At 33.8% G+C, this 12013-nt stretch overlaps 1 protein-coding gene across 2 annotated transcripts; it reads left to right on the top strand.

Annotated features, from left to right (window-relative positions):
- Window positions 1-6903: 6903 nt before the first annotated feature.
- Window positions 6904-10959, top strand: LOC126688699 (uncharacterized). 2 transcript variants are annotated; one of them, XM_050383470.1, is made up of 6 exons: window positions 6904-6982; window positions 7167-7236; window positions 9958-10072; window positions 10198-10287; window positions 10379-10477; window positions 10614-10959. In XM_050383470.1, exons 2-6 carry the CDS (start codon window positions 7169-7171, stop codon window positions 10713-10715), a joined length of 474 nt encoding a protein of 157 aa, XP_050239427.1. In that variant the 5' UTR covers window positions 6904-6982; window positions 7167-7168; the 3' UTR covers window positions 10716-10959. The 2 variants fall into 2 exon arrangements, with proteins under 2 accessions (XP_050239427.1, XP_050239428.1); XM_050383471.1 differs by lacking the exon at window positions 6904-6982 and adding an exon at window positions 7005-7023.
- Window positions 10960-12013: the final 1054 nt, after the last annotated feature.

Below are 12013 nucleotides of genomic sequence, written 5' to 3'. Positions count from 1 at the left end.
TGTGGTTTCAATTGAAGAAGAGACATTGAATCCCAAAGACCTTTGTCTTTCTTCTTGAATAGCCAAAGAAATAGCCCTATCAATTGGTAGTGTGACTCATTCAGACCATTGATGAATTGCATAATAGAATCTTGATGTTGCAGATTATTGATCTTCTCATTGACACCACAAACACACTTGCCACAAGAACAACATGGCATTGGCCTGAAATTCAGCAATTGATCCCACAATACTTAAAAGATTTCTGAAGTAATTGGTCACTGTTGAATCTCCTTGCATAATTCCAGAGATTTGCTTTTGCAATTGCAAAATTCTAGGACCATTAGCTAGTGAAAAATGATTCTTGAGTACATTCCATACCTCAAATGTTGTGTCTCTATAGATAACACTAGTAGAGATTTGAGATGAATCTGAGTTTAGAATCCAAGAAGAAATCATCGAATTGCATTTTAACCAAGCTTGCTTCTTAAGTGGAGTGACTGCCATTGCAGCAGTGATGCTTCCATCGATGAAGCCAAGCTTGCTTTTAGCATCCATTGCCATTTTCATGGCTCTCGCCCAAGTAAGGAAATTATCGCCAACTAGAGGATGTGGAACAATTATAGCTCTAGGTGTTTCACCATGATGTAGGAAGAATGGACTGCTTGGATCTTCCATAGGTGAAATAACACGATGAGAAAATGAGTTGTGTTTGAGCTTGGTTTAGAATTTGAAGCCATTAAAGCTCGAGCTCTGATACCATATTAGAATTGAAGAAAGCTAGAAAGGGTTTTGGATTATTAGAGTGAATTTCATTGAATGAGTGAAAAACTACGCAAAAAGAATCTGTTATACACAACTAGAACAGGGATAACAGACTAAAATCTAAGGCTATGTTTCTTTCGGGTATAATGGAAATTAGGAAAATATTTTACATGAGGAAGAGTGTTTGGTTTGGGCTGAAAATTCAATCAACCCAAAAATGAACTGGTTTGACCATAAAATAGGTGAGTTTGAATTGTAAAATGGTTTACACTTTAGATTTACCTTCAAACCATTTCCTATGTCTATTTGAACCGAGAGAGAGAGAGAAAGCTTGAACCTGGAACATGAAGCCTGCTACCGCTTGAAGCACATTGTCGCCGCCTGAAGCATGTCGTTGCCTAAAGCACGTCGCCGCCGCTGCCCTCTAGATCGAACTCTCGTCCTCTCAATCTTGTCACTGCCGCCTATCTGAGATCGTCTCCTCCTGAAGCACGTCGCCGCCGCCCTTTAGATCGAACTCTTGTCCTCTCAATCTCGTCACCGTCACCTATCTGAGATCGTTTCCTCCTCCACTCGATATTGTCGCCGTTGCCCTCTAGATCGACACACCCATAACCGATCTCATTGTCTTTGCCTAAAAATCATCATCGCTGCCTCTAGATCTACCCACCTATGACCAATCTCTGCCTCTTTCTTGATCTAGCTCTCTCTTTCCTTTAGTCTCTCACTTGTTCTTCCTCCCTCTCTTAGTTTGACTGAATTTTTAAGTTTAATGAAAGGTTTTGTTTTGATTTTTATTTAATTAAGTTTATATATTGAAATTTTCTATTATAAAATTTGTTTGGAAGCTGAGAAAACGTGAGAAACTAGTAGAAAAATAGCATTTTCAGCATGCAACCAAAAATCTGAAAACATTTTCCAAATCAATTTTCAAAATGCAACCAAACACTTGAAAATATTTTCACCTGAAAATATTTTACATCTTGCCAAACGTAGCCTAAGTTAGTTACAACATGTGTGGTCTATCCACTTATGTTTACATGTGTGAGCTGATAAGGGCTATTTGGTTTTTATTTTATTATTTTTTATCACTCATCACTCCTCACTCAATTTTCGCCATTCATCACTCATCACTTATCACTTAAAATACCCCAACTCCCCACTCCCCACTTGTTTGGCACCATCACTCAGTTATGTTGTCAACAAAATGGGACCCACACACTGACCCAATGTCATTTCCTTTTCTCTCTCCTTTTTTTTTTTTTTTTTTTTTTTTTCCCCTGACTCTCATCTTTCTCTGCCTCTCATCTCTGTTCTCTCTGCCTCTTACCTAACGTTTCTTTCATCTTTCAATGCTCTCCTTTCTCCCATCTCTCGGCGGCTATGGCAACAGTGAAGGTGGCGACAGATCCTTGAAGTCTGAACGCAACGGCAGTTGAAGACTAGTCCTTTATGGGTTTTGCTTGTGTGGGTTTTGGGTTTAGATCAATGCTTTAGTGAAGGCCCAGTTTTTTGATTTTTGATTATGGATTTTGGATTTGGATTTCCTTAAGGGGATTATGGATTTTGATGTTAAATAGAAGATTGATGTTGAATTTTTGGATGAAGGTATGATGTTGGTTTTGGATATGAAGCCGTGTGAAAAGGAAAGAAAAGAAGAAGAAAAAAAAAGAATAGAAAAAGGAAGATGAAGAAGACCGGACCAGACCCAGCGTGAAAAAGAAAAGAAGAAGAAGAAGAAGAAGAAGAAGACCAGTGTGAAAGGAAAAAGAAAAAAAGAAGAAGAAACAGACCAGTGTGAAACCAAACTTAGTGAAAAAAATAAAGGTCAAAGGTTGCGGCTGACCTCTGACTAGTGGGTCCCTCGATGTGTGTTTAATTACCAAAATGCTATTGGAGTGTTTTCAGTTTCCATAACTTGTCACTCAAAAATCAAAGAATTGAGTGATAGAAACAAAAACTGGAAACAAATCCAAACAGAGTTTTTTTCGTGGGACCTACATATTTTGAGTTATGAGTGATGGAAATAGAGTTATGAGTTATGGAAACAACAAATCCAAACATCCCCTAAATATCTAAACTACTCACTAAAACTACTTGTAGCTTAACTACCAAAGCTATCTGTCGTTTACAGCTTCACTGTTGTGCACCAGCATCTTTCTACTAAACCTTCTTCTTTTCTTTGCCTTTAGCTTTAAAACTTTGACACTAACCCAAATGTGTTCTTTACAACCCTAAATTGAAAACATTAAACTCTGTTCTAACTGGTGACGTTGAAACTTCTGTTTTTATTATATTGAATATATCCATAATAATGGTACAATCTATTTTAGTTTGGATTGTATTGAACATATCAATAATTATGGTACAGATTGCATCGTGACATTATTGAGAGATTTTGGGCTAGGAAAAAAGGAAAGGGGGACCCGGGGGCGGATTTGGTATGGACTATGCTCTGAATTGTACACATCATAATCTGATACCATGGGATTTGGCAAATAGGTGTGTTTTCTATCATATTGACATCATAACCTGGTACCATGGGAACAACGATCGCATACATTGAGTTGAAAGTTGAAACTTGAAAAGTAGACTTGCAATAATTGATTTCATAGTTTATCGAAGATTCAACCTTCCAATGTGACCATTTGTTTAGCCGACTTAGCAGAACAGGTCACTAATATGTACTTGCCTCTTGCTTGGAGTTTTTTTTTTTTTTTTTGGCTGAGAATCAATCAGCTTGGAGTTTCTACCATTGAAAATGCCACGAAGTAATATATATAGATGTGTAATTCTCACTCACCTATGTACTTTTACCTCCCGTTTAGATGGAGGGGAGAAGGAAGAGGAGTGGAGGGGAGTAGGGTAGAGTTGGCCGAAAATAAGTTAATTTTGGACTAAATATACTATACTCTACTCTACACCCCTCCTCTCAATCCAAACAGTTAAAGTATAAATAAAAGACGGTGAAGTTGGATCCAAGTTAAGAGCTGTCTATAGGCTATAGTGTCTCCCACCATCTTATTATAGAATTAATATAAATTCACAGAGGTTTTCTTATACATTAAGAGTAAATGATTACTAACTTGTATTTACTATCATTAATATCTCATCCAAAAGCCATCTACTACTCAAAGTAACAATGAATACATTTGGATGGTATTGGACCATGCGATGCGATTAATTAACTGTCCATACCATACTTCATAGCTCCATACCAAACTGTCTTCTCTATGTACACACAATATTTAATATTGGAACGGATTTTGAACATAGCATCGGATATTGCATGCATTTAATCTTCTATATATCATTTAGGTGAGTTGTAATATTCACGTGCAACTGCATCTTTTATAACGTGGTGTGAAGCATGTTACTCTTCATTTCTAGAGTTTCTGATCTAAAAAACACATAAAAATACAGGGAAAGCAAAAGGAAGGAAAAGAAATACCCAACTCAGCCACGAGCTTAACTTAATTGAATAACAGGGTTCTGTTCCTGTAGGAACATGCATGCCTGACCTCACTTGTTCATCGCTTTTGTATTGAGTTGACTTAGAATTCAATCTTGCAAATTCTTTACAAGTGCATATGAATTGGCAACTTTTCTTTTTTCCTTTACCACTCTTTGCTTGTTTATAATTATTGAGATCTGGAGAGGTTGGCTTGTTCTAAACCTTCTTTTCTCTCCTATTGGCTTGCCTTTGCCCAGTCATTTTCTTATAAAGAAAATTTTATTCACCTTCAACCCCAGGTGATGTGGCATTTGATCTGATCGTGTACATGCTCCCATCACCACAAATACTATATACTAAAATGCCATTTTGGCTACATTTATATATGTACAACTTGATCAGAATTCAACCATATATTCGTCCATCTGCGACCCAACTATGCGAATATTATAACATTTTTTTTAGCTTTAATTTTATTTGTCTAAAGTTAGATGCCACCAAACTGCAGGTGTCATTGATACCTTTGAAGCATTTATACTCCCTTACACATTACAACAGCCGAATGAGAATCATCCATAGTTTCCATCGGGTTCGGTTCTTGATGGAAAATGTAAGCATTACTAGTAAGTTTTTTTTTTTTTTTTTTTTTTTGAGAATCCAGCATTACTAGTAAGTAGTAAATAGTAATGACCCGGATTTAATCGATGAAGCTTGGCTGTTGGATCAACTTATTAATCACGTTCGTTCAGTTATGAAAGAAATTCCAACTTCTATCAACCTTGTTTATCAATCGATTCAATCCACCAATTGGAAATTGCACATCTTTGAATTTTAATTGACATTCAAATTTATAATTGACTGGTCGAAGAATGACTTCATTAGTTGCAATAGACCAGAAAAGCATGCTTACCAAAAAAAAAAGAAAAAAAAGAAAAGCATGAAAAATGAAAGGAAAACACGCAGAAGGGCGCTAGCGCAAAACACTAATATCAATATTAATATAACTATAAAGAAAAAGGCTAACGTGCGGTTGTTTAGTTATAAATTCCTGTAAGGTTCTTTCTAGTTGTGCATTTCAGACCATTTTTAAGAGATGCCCTTAGTTGGGTGGGGTGAAAAGTGATCCTACGAGTCAAATTTATGGAATGTGGATATAAAATTTGATGCTTTATAAATGCTGTTCATTTAAGAGAGAGAGAGATATATATATATATATATTTTATAAGGTTCATTCAAGATTTTAATAAACTTTTATTGAACTCATTAGAGATATTATACTTTATATTTAACACAATTAAACTTCGAGTAAGATATTTAGAGTTTAGATTTAAAAAAGAGCTTATGATCAAATCCAATTTACATAAAAACAAAAAAAATTCATTGATATATTAATATGATGATAAAGAATTATCATAATGTAACATATGTTATAGGTTCAAGTCCTATTATATTTATTTAAAACAAAATTTTTAATCTTTTTTTGAGAAGGAACAAAATTTTAATTAGTGTTCACTGATTAGAGTCATTTAATTTAATACTTTTATGCTTTTCGCCCATGTGGCCCATGTCCTTATTTACCTCTTTAATAGTCATTTTTTGATTATAGTTTGTACTCATTTCACTTTTCACGCTTGGCAACCCTTTACTCTTCTTTCCATAGTATTCTTTTCAAAATGATCATTACTCTTCTTTACATAGTAATTTCAGATTTAACAATCCAATTTTTTTTATAAATTTATTTAAGGGTAGTTTTAAAAACTTATATATTTTTATAAGATAATAAATAATATTCCCTTAAGAAGTTTAATTTTTAAAATAGGACAAAAAAAATTAAAACAAATGAAGTATTTAGTATTAATATTCTAATGAAGTCATTATTATTTTTATATATTTACTTTTGAAAAAGACGATTATAGTTTATTTTTAATAAGACCCTGTTTGGTTAGCAAGCTTTAACACTAATTTTTACGTTTTAAACAACTTTACACACATTTCAATACACTTTTTTACCCACACGTATATCAAAAACACTCAAATAATATTACTTAAACTCCTCTACTAAATGGGCCCGAATAATTGGGGGAAAATGAATTTGAATTTTGAACTCAAAATTTTCTTGCAATTAATTGTTTGTTTTAAATAATTTATACCTAAGTTTTTTTGATAACCTTAATTTTATTTTTGATACTGAGTTTAAGAGAGCAATGTATAATTTTAAACTTTAGATTAAAAAATTGAATTAACTTTTTTTTACTGAATATTAAAAAATTGAATCCGATCTATACCAAACGTTGTATTCAAAATATTCCTTAAAAGTAAAGGAAAAAAAAAATCAATGCTTGTGAATAAATTAGACTTTTTAAATGCAATAATGCCCTTGACTAGATTTTAACGGAAAGCTTGTGACAAAACCATGAGCGCGCCTTCACCATATCCCTGCCCCTCCCCCAAACAATCTATTAAGCCACAGCTCCAACACTTTCCAAACCCATACTCGCTCCCAAATATTGCCACCTACCCAACTTTAAATCCCAATCCAACAAACCCCATTGGCTAACCATACGTGTAACCCAAGGCTAATACATCACCGCTTCACCGCCACCCAATCACAGCGAGTTCACACCTATTTCCTATACACCCGCGAGTACGCCTAACCCCTCCATAGACTTTTAATTTTTTGTTTAATATTTTATATTTAAATTAAAGTTAAACTCGGTGAGAGAGCGGTATAGCCGAAAATTTCAGACCCAATTTAGCCGGCAAAAGCGAAAAACACAAAAAAAAGTCAGTCTCTCTCTCTCTCTCTCTGTGTCTCTTTAAATATCGTACGACGTCGTTCCTTGTTTTGCTCCTTATATCTCTGTGTCTTTGGTCTTATTTTCTTTTTGTGTTACAACACACTCTCGAATCACCAACAAGTTTCGAATCTCTGTTTTCTTTGTGTTTATTTGAATTGTTGTCCGTACAGCCATGGCCTTCGTTTCGTTCGTTGGGAGAGTGCTCTTTGCTTCGGTCTTCATTCTCGCTGCTTATCAAGAGTAAGCCCTTGGATCTGCTCTTTTTCTTCTTTTGATGTTTGTTGTTTTTGCTGTCGTGGAACTGTGATGTTGTTGCTCTGTTTGGCTGCTGAGAAACTGTGGGGGGAAAAAGACAGAGGCTGAAAAACTTTTAAAGTTGGATCTCTGAGTTTTCCTGTGTTTGGGAGTCGGGAAAGTGGGAGTTTTTTACTTAACCTACTCTAATGCGGCTACTTTGAAGTGAAAACGCGTTTGACTCTGATATTCAGTGTTGTTTCTTTCTGTTTTTGCGTTTTTTGGGCTTCTGTTTTTTCTCGGGAACTAAAAGGTGTTGTATTTGGTTTGGTACTGGGCGTTTTTTTTTTTTTTTTTGGCATTAGAGTTAGTAAGGTGGAAAATCTAGGGTTTTCGTTACTGGTTTTAGTGTATGCTTGCTTGTGCTACTTTAAACTTTGAATCTATTGGATCTGGTATATTTGAAAGTTTGATCCTATTTTTTTTGACGAATTAAGAACCATATATATATACTGGAATTTTAAAAATTTTATTATAGAACTAGATGAGTGTAAATTTTGCTTCTTTGCTTAGTGATTTTGACTTTAGAAACAGCTAACTAATTTTTTGTTTTATTTAATTTTGGGTTTCATTTATAGGAACAAGAGCGTTTGTATTTTTGATGTTTAGTGATTGTGCAATTATAAAGTGCTTAAATAAGTAGATCTTGTAAGGTTAAGCAATGTTTATGTTTAATAGGTTTTTAAATGTTTGCTTCAGAAGGCCTGACTAGGTGTTTGCCATGATATGCTCTCATGGCGGTTTTTGGTTTGCTAAGATTCATATTTTCAATGATGTTTCTTGTATTGGGTTGTGTATTTTTTTTGATCTTTTCCTTGAAAAACAATTGTTTGATGGTTTGGGAACTGTATTGAGAATTTGGTGGGTATTTGTAAATGGAATTGTCCCGTATTTTTTTTGGAAATTGCAGAAAGCCACTTTGAAGTTATTAGTTGACATAGATGAAATTTACAGTCTGACTGACTGGTAGCTTGGACATTCACTAGGTTGATCAGGATTGCATGTTACGATTAGATCACAACAAGACCACAACTTAGCCATTACAAATCTTTTGGTGACAGTAAGAAAAAGTTAATTGAGTAGACCATTTATACCAAATACTTGGTGATTGACACTGATTCCTCATTTGTGGTTATGTTATTAACCCTTTTGTTGGTAATGGGGAGTAGAGAAATTGACTATAAGATTGGGTTTGAGTCCTTATTTAATGGTTTTTTTTTTTTGGGGGGGGGGGGGGGGGCACCTTGAAGTCTTTATTAGGCCTTTTCCCTACCTAGGCAGTCATTGAATGTTTATCTATTGGACTGATAGATTTGCCTTAGCTGTAACTTAGATTACTATGATTTGCATGCTGAGATTTATATACTTTTCCCTTAGACAGCAACCTAAGTGGATCAGAAATGGTATTAATGTTTAGCAGTAGTATATTAGCCTTGTTGATGATATTATGCATTAAAGTTGTTAGTTGAGAAGCACAAACACTCCAAAATCTCTGGCGTGTCTATGTCTGGAACACTCTTGGATGTGTCTTCAGTGTTTTGGGGGGAAAATTTGAAATTTTTATTTAAAAGAATATCTTAGATATGTTTCTATAGATTTTGATAGTTGTTACTTATTTTGAAAACTTAACATAAATAAAAAATATACCTAAAAAATAAATAAAATACACCTAAAAGACATTAAATAATCAATTACTTGTTGGATCTCCATTGTGCTGTGCCCTAATATTTCAAAAATTGCTAGGTTGTTGTGTCCGTGTTTGTGTCCATGCTTTTTAAGTTTTTAGGCCTCTGTATTTGATTGTATACTCGGTTTGGAAAACTTCTGTTCTTTGGAGTTTTTGGTTAGACCATCCATTGTTGGTGTCAAAGATTGCAATGGATGGTCTATCAAAAAGTCCCAAAGAAAATTCATCCTATTTTTAGTACTGTTTTTTTCTCTATACAATGTGACTTGTTCAACAAATAATACAGAACCCCATACATGACATTGTGGAGAGCAATTCAAACAGGTTGTGGTTGACCTTGTGGAAGGTATTATCTTTCCAATATGATAGTGGGTTTTTGGATTGGCCCAATGGATTCTTTATGTTAGTAATCTTTGCAATACAGTTGAAGCTGCCCAAGTTTTTCAACTGACTCAAAGAAATTTTGTGATATTCTTAAGCAGAACCTGCCAGTGCTTCTCTGTAAGTAGCCTGACATAAGATGCAGTTGTCAAAACTGGGAGCTCGCCTAATGCATGCACTTGGTTCATTCTCTATGCAATACTTTTTTAAGGTCTTAAGTTGCTGACAGTCACGGTCTAGTATTGCATGTCTTTACTTGACAGTAGGGTGTAGGGTGAATTTCCTGTCAAAGGCACATTCTTCCACCTTTTTGTTTACACATTGTATTTGATAGCTCTTTCATTATTAATTATAGATGGTATTTGTTTTTGGTAAGGGATAATGAATTTTGTTGTGCCGACTGGGTTAGTGGTTTTTTGGGATCTAGGTTGATGGTGAACTGAACAACCAAAAATTTGCAGTATGGTTAAATAAGCAATTCCAGCTGCCAGCTGGAGAGAACCCTCTAGTCCTCTAGTCCAGCTGGATACTATCAGCATCAATACTTGTATAAAATATCTGTGCTTGGTTTTGATTGAATTTGTTGTTTCCTCTTTCAGGTTCAATGATTTTGGTGTTGATGGTGGGCCGGCAGCAAAGTATCTGAGACCGAAATTCAATGTTTTCTTAGATCATGTGTCAACTCATTCTGGGTTGCAAGTGCCGGAAGTTCAAGTAAGAAATGCATTCATTTCTTATTACTGTAGAGATTACTTGATAATTTTATTTTGCTTTGCCATTTTGTTTTTGATTAAAATAAAAAACAACTCAATTCTGACTGTTGGATTTGTTATTGCCAGATTAAACATTTAGTGGCTGCTGCAATAGTATTGAAGGGCCTTGGAGGTCTTCTTTTCATCTTTGGCAGCTCCCTTGGAGCTTATCTTCTGGTTTGTATATCTTTGCACACCTCTCCCTGTTTTGTACTGTCAGATCAACCAGAATTGAAAAAATTGATGTGTTTGTTATTGTCCTGCACAGCTTCTGCATCAGGCATTTGCTACTCCTATATTGTATGATTTCTATAACTACGATGTTGAGCAGAAAGAGTATACTCAACATTTTCTGAAGTTTACACAGGTTAGAATCTTTGTGCCTTTTGAAATGGTTCGTCAAGTGGAGATGCTGAGGAAGAGAGGGGGGGGGGGGGGGTGTTCAATCTTTTTTTCCTGTTAAATTGTTAATTAATCTTTCTTTTTTGTTTCTGTTTTTGTAGAATTTGGCATTATTTGGGGCACTGCTGTTTTTTATTGGTATGAAGAACTCATTGCCCAGGAGACAAGCGAGGAAAAAGGCCCCAAAAACCAAGACAGTTTGAATGGAACATTTGGTAATATGAGGGTCAGTTATTTGATCATTCCAACAATGCCTGAATATTGTTCAGGAGCTAGTTTTGTATGCATGTATCAGTGCTTTCCAAAGTTTAGAGTAATACTATATTGGGATAAAAGAAGGAATTCAGGTTGTTTTGAGGGTGTGATGTTTCTTAGTTCGCTAGTTTATGCACATTCAATTGAGGTTCAGAAAGATTTGCAATTTATGATTATTAGTTCTTTTGGTTTTTTGGTGGTTTATTAAGTATCTAATTTGTTTTTTAGGAGTTTTGAGGTAGGCGTGGGATTTATATATAAAACCCTTCACAAAATATGAAAATTTTCCTTCAAATATTTAATGTGATATTATGAAAATTATTAGTAGATATCTTTAATGATTGCATTTTTTTATATGAAACTATTTATTCTATCATATGATTTGATAAGATTTTAATAGAAGTTTTAAATGTAGAATAATTTTAAATCAATTAGAAATAATATCAGACTATATACATAATATAAGATGCTTTAAAAGTTAAGCTTAACATTTTCACAATACCTTATATTTTAGTTGTGGTTAGTTTTAGTATGATATTTTATTTTTACCTAAAAATATTGTGCTAATTTGTTATGTTAATATTTTATTATAGTGTGAATTGGACAAATTAAAAATAATGTAACAAACCTATTGTAACTTTACCACATTCACAAAAAAAAAAAAAAAAAAAAAAAAAACCACCAGTGAAATAGTGCAAATGGAATGATTAAACTAAAAATACTGTAGTGAAGTTACTTGCAGTCACTTTTTTTATATATAAATATAAGAGACTGATATTTCAATAATTGTGAAAATATTGTGACAATTTTTGTATCATGGTAACAACTCCTAATCCAAAATACACAATATATATATATATATATATATATATATATATATATATATATATACACTAAAAAAGAGAAACAACCCAAGCTGGTGAACTAATAAAAAAATAGAAAGAAATATGTCATCTCATTGAAGTAATGTGTTTATCAATTGACCAAACTAAAGCTTCTATAGAAAGTACTAAACGGAGTGCTTTTTAGTAGCTAGTGTCCAAAAACTTAACTTAACCAAAAATGTCTGTTGACAGTGTCAGTGACGGAGTCAGAATTTAAGTTAGGGAGGTAAAATTAAAAGACATTATTAAAATGCAATTAATTTGAAAATTTTAATTAGTATTAATAACAAAATAAAACAATTTTACTTATTGAGAAGGGTATAAAGGTAAATGGGTCAAAATAAAAATTAAAGAGACATGCT

The sequence above is a fragment of the Quercus robur genome, chromosome 6, assembly GCF_932294415.1.
Source record: "Quercus robur chromosome 6, dhQueRobu3.1, whole genome shotgun sequence".
Lineage (NCBI taxonomy): Eukaryota > Viridiplantae > Streptophyta > Magnoliopsida > Fagales > Fagaceae > Quercus > Quercus robur.
This window is presented reverse-complemented; position numbering and strand designations above follow the sequence as displayed.